This window comes from Amphiprion ocellaris, chromosome 1 (assembly GCF_022539595.1).
Source record: "Amphiprion ocellaris isolate individual 3 ecotype Okinawa chromosome 1, ASM2253959v1, whole genome shotgun sequence".
In the NCBI taxonomy this organism is placed as follows: domain Eukaryota; kingdom Metazoa; phylum Chordata; class Actinopteri; family Pomacentridae; genus Amphiprion; species Amphiprion ocellaris.
In genome coordinates, this window is record NC_072766.1 from 16,758,286 (window position 1) to 16,778,152 (window position 19,867).

The 19,867-nt window shown below is 39.3% G+C and overlaps 1 protein-coding gene across 2 annotated transcripts in view; it reads right to left on the reverse strand.

Annotated features, from left to right (window-relative positions):
- itsn2b (intersectin 2b) overlaps nt 1-19,862 on the reverse strand; it is a 36,320-nt gene extending 16,458 nt beyond the window's left edge. The window contains exons 1-16 of one of the 2 annotated variants that reach the window (XM_023294395.3): nt 19,562-19,862; nt 9,988-10,046; nt 8,044-8,136; nt 7,614-7,677; nt 7,286-7,473; nt 6,822-7,082; nt 6,196-6,295; nt 5,920-6,056; nt 5,031-5,094; nt 4,095-4,232; nt 3,860-3,948; nt 2,630-2,892; nt 2,350-2,499; nt 2,085-2,225; nt 1,757-1,844; nt 1,263-1,402 (exon numbers count right to left, since the gene is read on the reverse strand). In XM_023294395.3, the coding sequence (XP_023150163.2) occupies nt 1,263-1,402; nt 1,757-1,844; nt 2,085-2,225; nt 2,350-2,499; nt 2,630-2,892; nt 3,860-3,948; nt 4,095-4,232; nt 5,031-5,094; nt 5,920-6,056; nt 6,196-6,295; nt 6,822-7,082; nt 7,286-7,473; nt 7,614-7,677; nt 8,044-8,136; nt 9,988-9,994 (1,923 nt within the window). In that variant the 5' untranslated portion in view covers nt 9,995-10,046; nt 19,562-19,862. The remainder of the gene's footprint in view (nt 1-1,262; nt 1,403-1,756; nt 1,845-2,084; nt 2,226-2,349; nt 2,500-2,629; nt 2,893-3,859; nt 3,949-4,094; nt 4,233-5,030; nt 5,095-5,919; nt 6,057-6,195; nt 6,296-6,821; nt 7,083-7,285; nt 7,474-7,613; nt 7,678-8,043; nt 8,137-9,987; nt 10,047-19,561) is intronic. The other variant, XM_023294394.3, reaches the window with a different exon arrangement.
- Nucleotides 19,863-19,867: the final 5 nt, after the last annotated feature.

Here is a 19,867-nt window from a genome sequence, read left to right on the forward strand (position 1 = left end):
CTGTAAACAAACAACATGCACAAACAAATTGCAGCAAACACTTGGGTACAGTGCTTGAGCGAAAGAGAGGAAAAAAAATAAAGTCAAAAGATATAAACTTTAGCAAAGACCAAAGGAGATAAGAGAAAAAAAGACAAGAACAACAAAGAGACCTAAAGCAAAAACCTTTAGTAGGTAGAAGAGGTTACGGAGGCAGGCCAGCAGACAGAAGACAACCTGAAGCATTGACTCCTCAGCACCCACATACTGTGAAGTTAGGGAGAAGGAATACGGGATGGATGAAAGGAAGGAGAAGATCCAGTGTAGAAAAGAGCAGAGCATTTCAAAAGGAGATGAAAGGAGGAGAAGTACAGATGAGAAAAATAAAAGTTAAAGATAAAAAGGAGTGAAATTGGTGAGAAGAAATTATGATGGGAAGGAAGGAGGACAGAAAAAAGGCCTCAAGGCCAGAAGCAGTCGTGAGTATCATTTGTGTTTAACTATAAACACTGCACAAAGATCACAGCTTTAATATTAGGCAAACAACGTGCAAAGACGTGTTAAGCTTCTGCAAGGTAGCGAGAATTAAAACTATCAGCATCTTCTTGTTAAAGCTTCACAGTGCAACTGAAGAAACACACTTCTGTTCACATACTGTAGTAACAGTCATAGGTAGATGTCCATTTTATGTGTTTTGTTACTGACACTAATGTAAGAATGTGAAGTAATTGCTCTATGTATTGCTAAAAATAAGGTTTTTGCACTAACGAGCACAGTGAGAAACACACCTTAAAGTCTGACTGAGTCAAATCCAAGCCTTGACTTTTTCATTGCTGGGCATGAATGACAGAATTCAATTATCTAGAATAAAATAAATATAAAATGTGTAGGTACACCTATGCTGTCATGACATTTCAAAATATATGTCATAAAGGGAAGAGTGACACGAAGCATCCTACACAAATGGTGAATGAGTGCCCCGGCCACTAACAGCCACAAGGAGTAATATATCAAAATTAACATTCTTTCCTGGAGTATTTTTAATACGAAAACAGTTCTGCATTAACATTTTAAATGTTTAAAGCTGAAATGAAGACTCTGGACTCTGTTTATAACTTTATGTCATGTTGAAGACAAATGCAGTCAGTCTGAAGGACCTGCTAGCCAATCACAGTATTCCTGGATAAACACAGGGTCAAAATGAATGTTCTATGTAAGTTGTTGTTGTAACTGATACCACGTGAAGTCACTCTAATAATTCCATGCTAGTGATAAATTCCTACCTGTATGTTGTTGTTGTATTGGTCCATCTCAGCTAGTTTGGCAGCAGTCTCTTTCTCCAGAGCTTCCAGCTGGTCTCGCAGTTTCATACATTTCACATTTTTCTCTGTGACACCCACCTTCAGCGTGGACATAGTCGAAACTACCAACAGAGGAAATACAGTTCAATTGTCTGTTTGAGAGCCATATAACAACAGGAGACAGGTTTATCAGGCAAAATTCATTCAACTTTTCCAATATTTTGTTTTGGTAATTTTGAACACTGCATACACTTGCATTTAACATTTTTTTCAAAAAGCATTAATTTAATACTGTGTTGCAGTGGTTCACTGCATTATGCAAAATGAGTATCATAATATGGAGTATATTCAAATCCTTCTACTATAACAATCCAGTTTTGCTATTAAATGTTATGCACTTCTGCCTATTTTCCATTGACCCCTGACTCCTAAGCTTATTGTTCCTGAGCTCTGCCCATTCATGCACCAGTACTAACCAGGTAGGTTATTTAGACCCATGTTTCTCAGCTTTTCAGTCAATCTCTTCTGCTCCGGAGTCAGATGGGACAGCTTCCTCTGGAACTCCTGACCAAGACAAAAAGAAAACAAGAAATGTATCACTAGAGGAAAACATCTGAGAACACATTAATACATTTCCTCTCAGGAGAGCAATGAGCAAACCCATAAATTACAGATAATGCAGAACTATTACTTTCGTTAACAATTGTCACAGCCACTTTGCCACACTACAAACAAATGTGCGACTGAAGTGAACTTAGAAGGCAAGGAGAGAAAACCCGAAATAAGAAAAACAAGCACACAGACCTCTAACTGTTTCTGCAAGTTGTTAATGTCCTGTTGGCGTGTCTCTTTCCTTTGATTGTTTAGATCGATCTCTGTCTTCTGAAGTTTCTTGTTGTTTTGTATGTCACGCAGTCGATCTGAGATCTGACGGTGCTTATTGCCCTGAAGCAGAAAGAGGCAGAAGAACACAGAGAGGTGAGGTCAATTTAACATTTGCAGGAAAGGTGAAAAACATCCAAACAGACAGTATGCCTACTGACAAAGGTACAGCGTCTTCACCACTCACCACTGCCTCCAGCTCCATCTCCAGACTCCTCTTCTTAGCCTTCAGTTTGATGATTTCATCCTGCTCCTGTTCCTTCTTTATCTGGAGCTCTCCTCGCCTCCTCCTCTCCCACTCCTCTTTCCTCTGACGTTCTAGCTCTCGCTGAGCAGCCTAGAATGAGCAGACACACAACACAATATTAACAAATGTCTCACAGCAGTGACTGCAAAAGGACACACACAGAATTCAGACTACATGTATGTACAAAGCTCATTCAGAGATCTGCAACATGTCCCCTCACCTCTTTTCTCTCTATCTCTCTGTGTCGCTCCTCTTCTTTCTGTCTCTCCAGCTCTCTCTGGCGCTCCAGCCTCCTCTCCTCCTCTTTCCTCCTCCTCTCCTCAGCCTCCCGAGCCTCCTTTTCTCTCCTCTCTCGCTCCTCTCTCTCTTTCTGAGCTCGTCGCTCCTGCTCCCTCCTCTCAGCCTCCTGCAGCGCCAGTCGTCTTTTCTCCAGTTCTGCATTCCCTCGCTCCAGGTTGGCTTTGAATTTATCCTCAAACGACACTGAACACAGAGGAGGAAAAAGTTTTGATACAGTCAGCTTTAATGTACTTTTCAAATTAACAGTTACAACATATTGTGAAAACGAGGATGACTTATTTGACTGATTTGACTGATTAGGGCTGCAACTAACAACAATTTTAACTGCCAATTAATTTAATGACTTTTTGTCTTGATTAATTTAATAATTGCTTTGACGATAAAATGCCAGAAAATGGTAAACAAACCTTAATTAGTATTCCCCAAAACACAAGACAAAGGTAATTTGGCCACAACACAAATATATCCAGTTTACTTTCACAGAGGAGGAAATAAACCAGAAAAATTGAAAGTTACAAAGCTAGAATCAGAGAAATTGACTTTTTTTTTTAACCTTAAAAATTTAACTAAACTGATGTTAATTGATTAGTTAACTAATCAATGAATCACTGCAGCTTTACTACTGATTACTTAGTAGAGCGTTTGAGTGTAAAAGGATGTCAATGAACAATTTAAATAGGAACACGTAAATTCAACACTTGTAGTTCGAATACAGCTGCCACAGAGAAATAATAAAAGACAAGAATATGAGACTATAATTGATGTTTAGAAGATTTAGAGGATTTTACAAAGCATTTAGCTGCTCTTGATATAACATTTAATACTAGCTTCTACAAGTTGCCCTGTGACTTCATGTTAGATGATAGCGTATACAAACCCAACACCGAAGTGCAGTGTCCTACATACTTGTGTGTCACTTGGCTGCTCTTCATTGACTATAGTTTAGCCTGTTGCAGGTGGCTACTGTATGTGACACAACAACATGTGCATACTGATGATATTACATTACTGTTTGTCAGTATGTGTAAAGATAAACAGCAACTTTGACAACCATGCCAGCTGCAAAGCTGTGATACACAGCCACTACTTGTACATAATGTAGTTAAACAGGCTGCACTCTGTCTGCAGGGTTGGTAGGGAGAGTACTGACTGTTGGTTTTGGCTTTCTGTGGAGGTTCTATGTCCAAGTCCTCAGTCAGAGCTGCATAGAGAGAAGAGCTGGATCCATTCATGGCACCCCTGTGACAGAATTAAAATTTGTCTGAACAGAGAATTCCCATCATTCATCATTATAGTAACAGATAAATTATTACAATGTTTAAGGAACATAACTGCTTAAAAAATCTCAACTATTTACATTTAAAGGGTGTGTAAAGTTTACATACCTTTGTGAGGGTGGTACCAGCTCAGTTGGCAGTGTTAGTGGCAGTGGTTGTCCACTCTTTGCCATGTCCACAAGATGCATTGCCAGAATAAACTCCTCTGCTTTTAGCTTGCCATCCTTATCCACATCAGCTAAAGTCCTGCACGATGGATACAAATTGGAGATACAAGTATTTTACATGACTGTACACTGGAATATTTGCTGATCAGTAGAATTGTAGACAGGAGATAAAAACACAGTGCCTACAGATTTTGATTGAATTTATATGAAACACAAGATACAGGGTCAATGTGACCACTGCACCTTCACTGAATGAAAGCTATTATCAGCTGTGGCTTTGATGTAGCTTATACTGTATAAAATACTATGTAACACAACACATATAATATCTGGTGTTAACACAAGAAGCTATATACTAACTATATACTGTCATATATAGACATAGCGAAGGAGTCCTTAAGATCCTGCAGTGTGTTAATTTGCATAAACATGATTTCACAAGTTTAAAAAATTACAACAACGATACAATATGAATATTTATAGTTTAAAGCTGGGGTAGGCAGTATTAATTATTTATTTTTGCCGGGACTGACAAAACGTTCTGAGAGAAAACGAAACTATTTCGTAGCTCTGCTTTCAGGCTTTAAAAAAAGCATATGACGGGAAGTTTTTGCCAATCACAGAGGGCGTTGTTCTTATTGACTGTTCTATAAACCAACATTATTTTCATCTATTAACCGGCCACACACACTAGAAAATAGAAGATTCATTATTTGGAAACAAATATTTCCATAACAAAGACTTATTGTCACAGCAGATTAGTTGGAATGAAGTTTCTTTCTTATGGCTGCCAAACCTGACTTTGACTCTTTAACACAACACTGCGGCAATCACAGGACATGTACAGACACACACCCAAACACACAGATATTCTCACCAGATGGAGGCCAGCTGTGTCTGTGTCAGCATCGTGGTTGCCATGGCACCCCTCACCTGCTGACCTGGTGAAAGACAAATGTCAGAACATGTGTATAGCACAGATGTGTGGGCGAGGTGGAGGAAGGAAGAAGTGATGGGTGTGTATATGTATGTGTGTACAGTATGTGCTGATAATGACTAATGCAACCAAATTCAAAATGTGCCACGTGGCAGCAACAGTGTCATGCATCAACACAACCTATTCCCAAGGCTGTATGATGCAACTGCACAAGAGTCAAAAATGAAAAGCGAATACAGAACGGTTGAACTGTCATTCCCTCACTTTCATATAAAAGATGACGATACAAGAACTGTGACATGACACAGCATGAACAACAGTCATCCTTTGTAATGGGTTTACAAAAGGTTTATGCCAAGAACATGAACAAAAAAAAAAACAAAAAAAAAAAAAAACAAGCCATTTGTGTAACATTATTTGCCAAGTCACATTAGTAAGGAAATCATCTGCAAGTCTGGCTGAAGTGAGTAAGTCTTTGTGCATGCATGGGCCACTATCATTTCACTAAATCACAGGTTTTTCAAGAGAACAGGTTGAGCAGGACTTGTTCTCTAGCAGAACAAAAAGTCAAATACATAGTAGACTGTGTGTGTTGAGAAACTGTCCTGTGCCTGAACACACCCACAAATACAACCTCAACTTTCTAAGAGTCAATGAAGACTTAACACACACTGTAAAAATTAAAAAAAAAAAAGAAAAAATCCAGGGAGGAAACAATTATGAAATTGTCAGTGACTGTAGTTTATGTGCATCCACGCCTGCATTCCACACATAGCTTGGTTTTGTGTGACCTAAACACTGTACATAAATAAGACAAAACACATCGTACCAGTGAGGTAACCAGTCATCTGTTTGTCCAAGCTGTTGAACTGCTGTCTGTATTTAAGTCTGGAGGCATGAGGCACAGCCCAGTCACTGGGAACAGCAGCCATAGGGGACATCATAGACGGGGATGAGGAAGCGGAGCTGAAAGACAGAACACACCAAATGTTACTTTTAAGTGTTTGCACACTGAAAGACACTAGCTAGATAAATAAGACAATGATTGTGCAAAAGGGTGAAAGAGCTTCATGCTTTTAAATTTCTGTCTATGTGTGTGTTTTACCTGCCAGACCCCAGGTCCAGCAGTGACGAGGCCTTGTTAATACCAGCAGGAGAGGAGAGTCCAAGCGGAGAGGAGTAGGAGGTTGCAGATAGAGGTAGGCCTGAAGCACACACGCATATCTATTACATTAACTGCACATTTAGGACGTTTCATTCAAATAACTGACTGCAGCTATAATATTTGATGCTCTCATTTCCCTTCATGTTTAGAATTTTTTGTTTTTACAGTTCTGAGAATAGGTAAAGGGGCTCTCTAGAAGACCAGTATTGCACTTTGATCTACTCACTGCTGTAGCATTGTCAAGGACAGAGACGCTATTTGTACGGAGATGAGACTGACAGTCCTGACTCTGCAAAAAGGGTAATTTTTTTCTCCCCTTTCCTTTTCAAAATTACAGAAATACGGCACCATGTATACATATACACTATTTAATATCAGAGCAAGGCATTCCTCCTCCATAATTTTCACGCTTCAAGAAATTGCAAATAAGCATCACAGAAACAATAATCAAAATACAAGCAAATTAATTTCATCATACTGGAGACAGTCCTAACGGTTTTCCTTTCAGCAGTGACACCCGAATAATATCAGAAGAAAAAATATAGAGGCAAACAGATCCCATGTACCTGTAGTCAAAGCTCCAGCTGGGATTGGATGGAGCATTCCCATGGTGCCGTTTGGCAACGTGGCGTTTCCCATGGTGGGTATCAGGGGCCTGGTGGGGGTGGATGCTATTAGTGAGTTCAGACCTGTTGCTGTAGGAACCAAAGGGGTGAGGCCCGTCATTGGTGCCAAAGGTGTGAGTCCAGGGGTTGTCATGGAGATGGGAGTCAACATGGCAAGGTTTGTTCCAGGGATCATGGACAAGTTAGGCACAGAACCAAAACCTTTGATACACACAGAGACACACCAAACAGTAGTTTAGATGGCACAGTCATTAACAATCAGTGACACACACTTTAAATTAGCTGATGAACAGCTGTTTAAAATCCTAAAATGGTTTTACATTCATGGTGAGAGATGAAAGAAAAGACTAAATCTAACTCACATCCACATGCAGCGCACTGTCATAATAACAATAACATTGTACCATAGGCTGAGCTGGTCATGGTTGAGGTGGGGTTATTAAGGCTGGGAGCAGGCACTGGAGGCTGCTTCATGATGATTGGCAGTGCTGAGGGAAGCGGTGTGCCCTGGAGTTTTAGCTTTATGAGCTTCATAGCGATGGAAAACTCCAACCTGTCCATCTTTCCATCTTTATTCATATCAGCCAGAGCCCTAGGAGACAGATAAAAAGCCACGAGTGAGAAAACTGGGAAAAGACAGTGTGTTTCAAGTATAGATTTCAGGGAAATTTTTCAGGAAAATTTATCACTGACAAATCTGTCTAGGTATGAGCGAATATGTGTCTTTCTCACCATATGTCCGCCAATACGTTGGAAGGAAGCCCAGATTGAAGGAAAAACTTCCTCGCCTGTTCCCCTATAAAACGAGACAGAAAGGGAAAAAACAGAAAAACATGATGAAAACTGACATTTTAGGGCATAACAAAATGAAAAATATGTGTCTGTTTACCAATGCAGGGCTGTATTTCACTATCTGCAGCATGTCTTTGCCTGTAGGTGTGTCTATATTTGCATAATCATGTAAGCATGTTGACATCTGTGTGTATTTCATAGTTGCTCACGTTGTATTTACATGTGCATGTGCATTATTGTGAGTATTACTGGGATATCTCTAAAGTTCATACATTTGATGAATGTGTCATTCATTGAATAACAGAACACTGACTGGGCAATGACTGTGCACCAACAGTGTGTACGAGTAAGTGCATATAAGTGTGTATACCTGAGACATAGCCCATTGATGGGGAGAGGGTGTCAAACTTCTGATCATGTTTGTTCCTCTCCTCTGGGGAGATTGCCCAAACACTTGGACCACCTACAGAGAAAAAAAAGTCATAAAATGTGAATTATCAGACAGAGGACAACAGGCCCACTAAGTCTGTTTCTTGAATAGACTGAAGGTTACAGAGTTTCTCACTGTTTAAAATATGTGTAAACTACACACATCAAGCACTTACATCTGAGCAAGACAACATTTGCTGCAGTTCCACCAAGCCACAACCTCCAAAGTTTAAAAATAAAGCTAACACAAGAAGTGCCAAAAGCTTAAGTTCCTCAAATGGCCATAAGTGAGTCAATCCCTATAAACACCCCTGTTAAATGCCCACTAGAAATAAATATTATATTTTTAGTTTGGTATGAAAAAAGTATTTTTTAGACCTAATCTCATTCTTTAACTTGTCTTAATGTTTGCCTAAAGTTATGCATAATTAAAGACATGGCTAGTTTGAATGACAGGAAGGTGCCCTTATAGGCCAGTCAATGGCCTGCCTCACCTCCATTTATGCTCCTCCTCTTTGCTCATGTTTGCAATAGCCAGCAATTAGGTGGAGGCAGGCATCACCAAGATGGTGATGTCAGGAGCCAATACACTAAACTTTAAAAGGAAACTGAGGGTGATGTCAGAGAGGGTTTGTCCATCTTTAAATACAGCATGTTGTTTCCACCCAAAGTACCTAGAACTCTAAGTCCAAGGCATTTTTTCAAGGAACTAAAAGGTTCCTTCAGACTGGTGGTTGTCTACAATTCCATTGTGGTCTAAAAACAAAAATGCAAAAATTATACAAATTAGGTTGACGAATGCTGAATGGACTGCTTTTTACATGTCATTTCTGCTCGTTACTATACTATATTTGACTGTTAGTTAATCTGTCATACGCGTTCATCTGTAAATTAATGTTGATGTTCTGAAGCGTAATGAATAAAAACTGGACTCACTGCAGCAGACTTCTAAAATTGTCAAGTAAAATAAAATGCTGCAGTTACTCGACCAATCAGAAATGTCCCACCTCCACAATTCCTGTACTTCAGAAAATTACAACACCCCTTAGCTGGGACTTTTTTGGGGGTAAAATAATTTCCCTCCAAACTTAATTTTAAATCCTGGTCCCTGCTGTGGAAATGCACTGTGTTTCCTCAAAGGAGACCAGGAACCCCTGAGGGGGAAAAGGTTCTATTCATTCACTGTCCATGACTACTTTAGAGTAAGAAACCATTTTATGACTTGCAAACAAACACCAGCAGGAAGTCAGGTGCGCACTCAGACATACACACAAACACGAGATGACAAAGTACTCTGAGACCAGCCTCACTGGCAGTCAGGAGCTGGAATGCACTGATATTGACAAAGTGATAATGAAGCTCAGTGATGCCAGTGATTCTGTGTCCCTTAGTTCAGAGAGGAGGGCAGGACAAGCGCACACTTTCACTAGTATTTACCCAACAAAGGTTAATGACACATCAGCAGACACAGTCAAAGGACAGTTTATTACATTATTAAAACAATATATGTATTTAGATACAGTTCCTATAACCTTTGTTCCGTAACTGAAACTGTTATTAAAACTGGTGTCAAAATGTAAAAGAAACGGAACAGACTTCAGAATGCCTACAACTGTACGATAAGTAGCATTACAAATAAACTGAGATTTTAGGTTCAAAACCTTACAAATAGACAAATGATAAGAATTAAATAAGAAATACATAACTGGAACAATGTGTGCACATAAATCAGCATGAAACTGCAATTTAATATAAGAACAAGCACTGTGCTGCCCTTGGCAGACCTGCAGAGCCAAAAAACACACATCTATCGTTTTCTCTCTTCACACACACACGCACAGGTTTATAGCCTCCTTTACACATACACAAACTGCAGTGGTCTTACCATTCATATTTGCAAGAGGGGAACTCCCAGTGGTGTCCTCAGCTACTGCTCGCAGCCATCTGCAAAACACACAGTCACAGTCCAGTCATCAGTCAATACTGCAGCTAAGCCAGGACAGTGCTGTCACTGAGAGGAGGAGAGAAAAAGGCAGAGAGAGGAACAGAGATCAGGGAGAGAGAGAGATTCTGGTTGGTCAGCAGAGTCAAACAGGGCTTCTCCTGTTCTCTTCAGTCAGGAGCAAACTGGCCACATCCCAAACCTTTTAAACCACTGGGACTTGTTTCAATACTATCCACAGTGACGCTGTAGTGGCCTGAAACCAGTGCAACACAGACAACACAGACTGAACTGACAAACGCTTCATAGAAGAATTTTACATTTACAGACCCCAGGAATACAATCCCCAGTTCAGAACTATGTTGGATCAGATTGAGCTCTAACAGCCAACGACACTTAAACAAAAAACCTATAGTGTCTCGATGTTATGCAGATTCAGATCACTTCTCTGAGAAACTGTCCAGCTCTGACCAATCCTCTGCAAACACCATTAACCCGTCACCATTGTCTGTTGTTAAACCTATAACACATAGTGAGTCTGAAACTGGTGGTTGTACTTCATGATAGCAAACAAGATCATGAGATGGAAGTCACGCTTGCAGCTCTGTGAGGCTGTACGTAGGGACTGTGGTGCTCTGAGCTAAATGTCAACACCAGCATCCTAACATGCTTACAATGGCAATGCTAATATGCTGATGTCAAGCAAGTATAATAGCAATATATCTAATAGTTATTGAAATGTTTTTATCTGGACAAAAGTGGTGGACTGACACTGCAATCTTTTAGTTATTCCATGAGCATGACTAAAAACTAAGCAACCAATCAACATTTTCAGTGGTTTCCAACCTCTCTTCCTGTCAGCCATGATAAGATCTTTATAACGGTTTGTTTCATCATGGTTCAAAACCGTTCTTGTTGAGTAATGCACCTGCAAATAAAGTGTGGAAATTAGCCTATTGTTGCATAAACACGTATTATGGTAGCAGGACGGCTCATTTGTTCTGTAATGACAGTTTATAAGTTTGAAGGAATTTTACAATTTGTACAATTAGTGGAGAGTGTCTACATCTTCATTTTCTGAGAAAAATGTGATTAGTCTACCAAAATAAAAGTTATTCAGAAGAGGTGTTTGTTCAGCAGTATGGTCAGTTAACAGAAACAGCCAGAGAATTAGCTGTGGAACTTTGCTACTGTATCACAATTTTTACATTTTTGCAGTTTCTGTCAGATCACAGTAGTTGGCAGGAGATATGTTTTTTGTTTTAGATGGCAACGTCTGCCAGACCAACACTTTGGTCCAGAATGAAATATCTCAAAATTTTGTACAGACATCCATGGTACCCAGGGGTTCATTACTTTGAAGATCAGCTGACTTTTCGGCTGGTGTCACTAAAAGTTTGATATTTGTGATTTAGAGTCAAATATATAACAACTATTAAAAAAATTGCCATGGAATGTACTACACATATCCAAGGTCTCGTGTCAATGAATTCTGATGACTTATTGATCCTTTAGCGCCACCGATAGGTCAAAATGTTCACTTAATACAATGAAAAATCTAATAGCTACATTATGGGTTGGCACAGATTTTTTTTCCAGAGTTTCCAGATGCTTTACTTTGATGACTTTTGTGACCCCTGAAGCTTTCGTTAATGAAATATGAATCAATACCAACACTTAATACATTACTAGAAATTTTGGTTGTGATTTTTGTGTTTCTCTGACTAATTTGTAAACTTGTGCCATGTTGTGCTAGCACACAAAGCTAACAAGGTGAATGCTAAACCTGGTAAACATCAACATGTTGGCAATTAACACTGCCCGCATAAACAAATCAGGGCAGGTACAGATAAAATAAATTCAAAATGTGCTATTCCATTTACAGTTACCACTCTGATCTGAAGCAATGTCCCACCCACAGTGCTATCTGATTGATTACATGTCATGAGTAATAGCCTTTAACCACTGGAGCATAAATGTTGAAACTTACATAAAGTTTTGTGTTAGAATTTGTATTATTCTAAATTTTGACACCAACATTTTCACTTTTAAGGCAAATACACTCCAGTTTCAAATATCAGTTATTGGTCCCCTTAATTATTAATAATTGGTATTGATCCTGAAAAAACATATTAGCCGCTTGGAGGAAGTTTGTAGTTGGTCATAACATGCTATATGTGCTTGACTGTGTGTCCACAGACTAAATGTACCATATAAGGGCTCCTTGTTGACAAAAGATCAGTATGTTGTATTGTGCTGGTTTTGCAGGTATATTTAGAAGCCTCATCTGTGACTGCAGCCCTGTTCGTTTCTGTTGAAATACAGCCAGCACAAAACTGCCTTGTTTAGATTTCAAACAGCTTTTGCTGTGGAATGAATAGAGTGAACTTTTGCTTCAGGAGGTCACAGCAAAGGACAGGCACAAGACAGCTGCATGCACTACACAGACTGAATTTTCTGAAAAGAATTTCAAAAACATAGAGGTAATCTAACACTGAATACCAAGATGATTTGATCTTTAATTCTCTTGCAGGTAAATTATTAATTATAGATGCACACACCCCTACTGGGAACTCTTGTTAATCTGATGCACACTGTTTCTGTATCTTTCATATTGATTTGATTACAGCTTTGCTGAACATCTGCTTCAGCTTGGATTATCTCTCAGCCATCAGCCAGTCAGACTCGTGATGAAGGTGGAGGAGGAAAAGGAGGACAGAAATTCCAATCTTTCTGCTCAGCACTTCCTGCCCGGTAACCTACGAACACAAGCATTTCCTCAGCCAGCATCAGTTGACAGGAAGAGATCGTGGACTTTGGCAGAGGGACAGCTTTGATGTCCCAGAGAATATATCAGCGTCAGAGCTACAGTGGAAACTGAGGCAGCACTAAAGAATTACAGACTGACGAGCGATTTTTAGGAAGCGACACCGCTGATCTCTGACTTGTAGGCTGATCAGATCTTTGTGTAGGAGCATGAATGAGATGACGGAGAAGACGGAGAGAAAAACAGAATGAGAGCGATAGTGTGCATCTTTTCTGAATGCGGCCTGGCTGATGATCTCACAAGGGCAAAGAACAGCAAGGGAGGGCTAATCTACTGCCTGCCATCTGTCGCTCTCCCTCTCTCCTTCCTCACTCCTCCTGGGTCCAGTGCTCCTCTTATTCACTCTTTTTATCATCCTTCCCTTCTTCGGTTTCTTCCCTTCTTTCATTTTGCTTATCTTTTCACATCTACATTACATTATTAAAAACCAGAGTATGAGTGTATATGATTTGTTTTTACAGAATAATACAAAGGAGACTTCAAACAAAAAAAAAGAAGCAGACGTACAGCAACAAAATTACCTTAATTTAAAGGAGAAACAAAACATGCATTATTATATATATAAAAATATATTTATTATTATTTGGCTAAGCATCACAAGAAGCCTTTATTGCTGTACAAAATGCATAGCTTAATCAAAGCTGGACAGGGCAGAAGCAGCTGTGATACTTAAAATTGATAGTTAAGAATATTTTTCAGGAATATTTGATTCATGTGCAAGTGTATACATTTGAACATGAACACAGTTTTTAGAGTCATGTCACCAGAGTTACATCTAATTCATTTCACACTTAAATATTGAACATGTTAATCTTTACAAAAAGAACCCAGCCAACTGCATTGCACTTTTTTTAAAGAAAATATTTTATCATACAGAAGACAACAATGCCCTTAAAAGTTATTCCATGTAATTGAACTAAAATTTATTGGATATAATTATATTACCATTGGACAGGGTTTTGATTCTTACACAACAGACTCTGTAATTGTTTCACTTCTGGTGATTTTGCACAGCTCCCTCTGGAGCCACAAAATCCTTTACACAGTCATTTACAGAACATTTCTTTTCTGCATAGATGGATTTTTGATGTGACTCAAAGAGGTTTTACCCAGCATTAAAGAAAAATTCTCTGAATCAAAACTATAAGAGATGAGAATAATAAAAAAAACAAAACAGTTTTGTTCATTGGGGTTCCATTTACTCAAGCATAGTAGACATGTTTTTTTAATTAAAAAGTCAGAAATAGCAGGAAAAATGCTTAGACTTCTGTCAAATAAGGTAATACAGATAAGTTTTACTGTGTGTGGACTAATCATTCTTACTGTCATGTGTAGCCTAAACCCCTTCGGCCCATTCTAAGCCTGGAAAACACTGGAACTAGAACCGCAAACAGACTTTGATGCATAAAAAGGTGGGGTTTCCCTTTAACAGACTGCTGACAGGTCAGGTGTTGCAGACAGCTGCAGAGTTAACAGTCAAGTTTGCTGGACAAACACTACAGCAAGCACTTTGATTTCTTTGTATATTGTAAAACATCATTGTAAACAGTGACATTAGTGAGACAAACACCTGATCTAGTCAAAATACTGTTGAGTATATATGAGTGATAAAACAACATCTGCATCAACGGTGACAACCATCTGGTGCTGTTGAGGCTCTAGTCGTGGACTGTAAGTTCTGGTAAGGTAACACTGCATTTTAATGAATAAATGAAAGCTAGCAGGAGACTGTCGGCTTTAGGGTTTACTGTTTCCAAAGACAGGAGTCTGATTTTTCCTGCCGGGACGGCTGCCTGACCAACTGACCGACTGACTTGGCTGGCACAAGCCACTGACTTCAGGGGAAGAATCTGCTTTGCAAACCTCATGCAAATCCTTTCTGAAAAGGCCCTCCTCATACACTCACACACAAAACAGACATTCTGCCTTAGTAAAAGCCTTGAGCCGCTAAATGAACATGGCACACTCACTATTTGCATAGTGATAAACCCACTGATGTAGAATCTGGGTGAGGGTCAGCGACCAGGGCTCCACCTACACTGAAAACTAACTTCATCTGTACTTCACCAGTGATGCAGGATCTTATGAAAACAGAAACTAAGCTACAGGAAAGCGGCTGTGAGTGAAAGTCTGATGCACTGGTTCGATAGCATTACAGACGTCATCAAGGAGAGTTAGGCATAAGCAACACATTTAAGGAAAACCCAAAGGTTTCACTTTTTACATAAAGTTTTGCATGACTTCAAAAGTGCTGGGATATGTTCATAAACTCAGGAGAACCTTTCAGAACACACCCTATAGTCTGGACGCTGGGTCCTTGTAATGAGTAGAGGAAGGCATATGTTAAACCTGTGTGGCAGCAAGAAGGCCTGCTGCTGAAGTGCCCAGGAGCAACGCTGATTTCCTCCCAGTTCTAGCTGTACTAGTGAATGATGTTGCATTTGATTTACGACATGGCAAAAGGGTTTAAGATCTGATTAAAAAAAAAAAAATGTACATATAGTTGATGTTTTTTGTTTTATGCAAGTTAAACTTGACGGGTGAAATACAGTCTGACAATCCTTAAACAGAGTTTGACTAAGGTAGTACAGTGTTTTCCTGTTTTCCAAGCTCTGGACCCATGTTGATTAAGTGTCAGCCAACACATTTGTAATATTCTCATTATTGTTGTCACAGCTCAGTACATAAATAGATAAATGACTCACGCTGTGTCCCAACTTGTAGTTTATGAAACAGCACTTGCACAGGCATGCAGAGGTGGTGAAACATGCAAGCATACTTACTGACAGTTGTCAGCACCGACACACACAGTAACAATAATGTCCATAACACTAGATCATTACTGTGCACTAGAGAAAGATCATCATTAAAAAGATATTAGGGATGTTGTGATATGCTGGTACTGACAAGAATTGTGACTTTAAAAAAACATTTATATTGACAATACGTTAATAAAGCACAAAGCTGCTTCACAGACTCTCTGTTCGCTTATATATAGTTATATCTGAGTGGAATTCATACAAAAAATACAAAACACTTACTAAAAAAAATTAAAGATTAATGTGATTGATAGTATTATTTTTCCTGACTTCTAGAGATACTGCAAACAGCAGCAGGTAATCGTGTGGTGAAAATTTGACATTGTGACAGCCCTAAATGATACTTAAACATTCTCGACCCACAGCGAGGAGTAGACTGATTCATTACTTAAGAATATTGCAAACAACTAACTGTTTGTGTCTATATACTGCATGTTTATGGTTTTCTCTGTGGGCTGTACTTAACAATGTGTCCAGAAGATCTCTGGTACTAGGAGGCATTATGAACCAGTGTGTTTTTGTTTGACTTCTTCACTTGCCTGGCACAAATATATGAGAATAATTTTTGCATCATTTATCCAGATAGCCAGATGTGGATACAGATTACATGTAAGTACCACTTGTAGATCGAACCTAACTGTAGATGAAAAGACTATCTGACCAGCTGCTGGTTATCTCGTACAAAGGAATCATAGACAGGTTGTCCACTAACCAGAAAGAAGGAGACATTTTACACATTTGCCCCAGTTTGTGTCGAGACTATTAAACAGAGCACCACCTGTCTAAGCCAATTCTCAAAATAAAGAAGTTTTCCATCCTACTTCCACAAACTGTGGAGTCTAATAAGATCATGCAACATTTCACTGCAAACTGCAGACTACATTTGTCTGCATCTTCTGCACATTTTCTTTGGACTAATAATGACTATTCTGAACTATGTTTCCAAGGTCAGTGGGTATCACTAAATGCTGAATTTATGGCTGACTGGAAGGTAGTGGTAAAAGAAATAACAGACTTCCTAAGAGTGTGGTCTATCTATTCATGTCTGCTTTGGCTTCATCGGTCAGACCTCACCTGCTTCGGTTCTGCTTTGGACCTCATTGAAAGACTGGGACATTTCTCTCAGTTAGTACATACAACACTGAAAACTGTTGGATAAATAGCTTGGCTGTGCCTGACCTTAGCTGCTTCAGTAGCAGCTTTCAGCCCTGTGGGTCTAATGCTCTTTCTCTCTGACTGCATCTGTCTGTGTATCCCTTATGCTCAGTTTATACTGGACTTTTGTCTTGCTGCCATTTGGCCCTGCTTGACACAAAAAAAAAAATGAAAATACAGGACATCATAACGAACCAGACACAGATGAATGAGACTGAGGGAAAAAAAATTTCTCCTCTACTTAATGCTGCCATTTCCTGATTCACTGACTGTCGTTTGACCAGTTCTTTTTTTCCTGATCTTTGTCTCCATCTCTAACTATACCCTACCAGTTTTGCGACCGTGGCCTGTCCCCATCACTACTCTGTTCAGAAACAAGCACTGCCTGTTTGACTGCTGCCGTTCTAAGAAATGATGGATTTTCAGCCGCCTCTCTCAATGACCTCACACCAATGACATCAACTTCATCCACTATTCTGTTTCTGCCCAATGACTCTCATTCTCCCTCTCTGTGTTTGTCTTTGTATACAGTGAAATTATAAATGCTCCTTTGGCTATCCATCTCTTTCATCACTAAGTCTCCTCTCCTCTGTGTTATTATTTTGTTCTGCCATTTGGACTCCTCTTCGCCACAGAGATAACTCCTCAGGTGGCCTTGTTCAAGTGATATTTCAGTAAAATATATCAACCAATTGTGTAAAAAAATAACCCACCCACTAGTGGCGTTCACAAATTCAGAGAGACTGGGTTTACTTAAATCTGTTTGTAGTGCTGGCTGTTGTTTTCTTAAGAGGCAAGGCATGCCTCTCCCTGATTCAGTCTGCTGCGACCTGCCCTGATTTGTCCATATATCATTGTATGGCAGGACTAAAGAAAGTACTCAGATAAATTGTTATTTGATTGTCAAATCTGGGCATGTTTCATCATTCTCACTTAGCTGAAGCTTAAATAAAGATAAAATGATTAAACGTTACATATGATGAATACATACTCTGCCAAACTAATACTAGACCAATAATGATACAACTGCTGCAAGAGGGATGGAAACAATGTAGGCTGCTGTATGAACTGCAGCTTGTCAAGAATTCAGTCCAAGCATCACACAGTACGTGTTTGATAGCGAACGCACATCTAAACACAAACATACTAACCACTAAAATCTTGCTGGCTTCGTTACGAGTGGATTCTGCCTTTTCGAAACAGAACAGCAGCTACACTCACGCATTTCACATCAAGTTCTTCAAAGTGCCCACTGCTCTCCAACATCCTCTGTATCACTCTCCCTTTTTTATTTTCCAGGAAAACCATCTAACAGTGCTGTATGTTCACAAGAATATTGAAAATATTAAACCTCTAAGCCTCACTGTAAAGGAACAACAAATCAGTCTACTTATCAGTGCCAGGCAATAACTGTTAAACCATAGGATTTACATTGGAGAGGACATCAATAACGATGATGATGTGTATTTTGTGCTACTTTGCTTGACTAGGTAGCTTTTTAACCAGTAGAGTGCAATGTAGGAAAATACTGAAGCAAAGATGACTAAAGGCAAAATGGAAAAACAAATATTATTTTTTTTGTTGCTATATTTAAATTTAAATCCTTTCTCTGTGCTCAGTCGTCAATAATTATGAACCACTGACTACTTTGTAGTAGAGTTGAATAATAAATCGAAATATTATCAAAATCGCAATATGACTGAGTGCAGTATCCACATTGAATTTTTGATAAAGGTGAGATTTGTCACAAAATAACACTTGTCTGAAGCATTGTGGTGCTACTGATATGCTCTGGATTACAAATGATATCTTCCAGACATAGAAAAAAATGCTGAATGGAAAAGAAATGCAAAAGTAGTCACTCCCAAGAAAACAGTGACACATAACACGTCTGTCAAAATAATTACAATAGTGTTTTTCTTTGCATATTGCTCAGCTCTACTTAGTAGAAAAAAAGAACAGATGCTAAAAATGGGAGTATCAGCCCTAAAACTATGCATTACAGCACTTCATAATAAGCAAGCTTAAATCTTAGGAAATAATAGTTATGAAATATTACTAAAAATATTTTTAAAAAATATGAAAATTACATCAGTACATCTGTCTGTGTTGCCTGTAACTTTTCATGGTGCTGGAAGTGATGCTCATTTACTGTTGTTTGTGATTTTGTCAGGAAAACTGAGACCCATTAGAGGTCTGCCCAAAATAGGACAACATTTTATTTTCTAAAAAACAGTGCACTTTATTGAGCTTTTCTTTTTTTGCAATCTCAGATGTGTTTGAGCTTGATGTGTCTGTAGATGGACTGATAGGGTTACATTCCCTGATCACTTGTCACCAGCCTGCAACCTGCTCAACTAGTTTGAACCGAGAGGAATTTAAGAGACTTTCCTGCAAATCTGCCTTTACAAACTCCCCAGCTGTAAAGAAGTACCAATAATACCTCACATCTGTTCATAAACCCAGCATCTGATGAAAACACAACTTAGCTAGCTGCCCCAACTCCTGCTTGTTGAGAGACCAGCAGACAAGCATCACCCCGTCAAAGGTAAACTTTTCTTTCATATTACCAAGTTTTTAAACACGCACAAACAAACACAAACAGGCAAAATGACACTTACAACGCCTGTGAGACCTCGAAGTTGGTCTGCATTAGCATTAACATGGCAATATCAAAGTTACACTCATGCTTAGATAAGCAGTTTCGCGTGCGTACCTCTTTCACCACGGTAAGAAAACACCAACTTCCGAGCTTTCGAAGGGCCTGAAATGATCCTCCGTCACTTCTGGACGCTTTCCCGGACACACCGTAGAGTTTAGTATCCGAGGAGAGCCGCAGTTGTGGGGGAAAATGTTTAGTTTGGTTGGCGTTAGCGCTCAGAGAACCTGTTGCTGACAGCTCAGTGTGTCACACCAACAACATGGCTGACGACGACTGATCGGAGACTGCGGGGCGCTGTTAACGTCCGACCGACCGGCCGACGGGCCGCTGGGTGGGAGGAGAGAGAAAGGGAGGAATAAA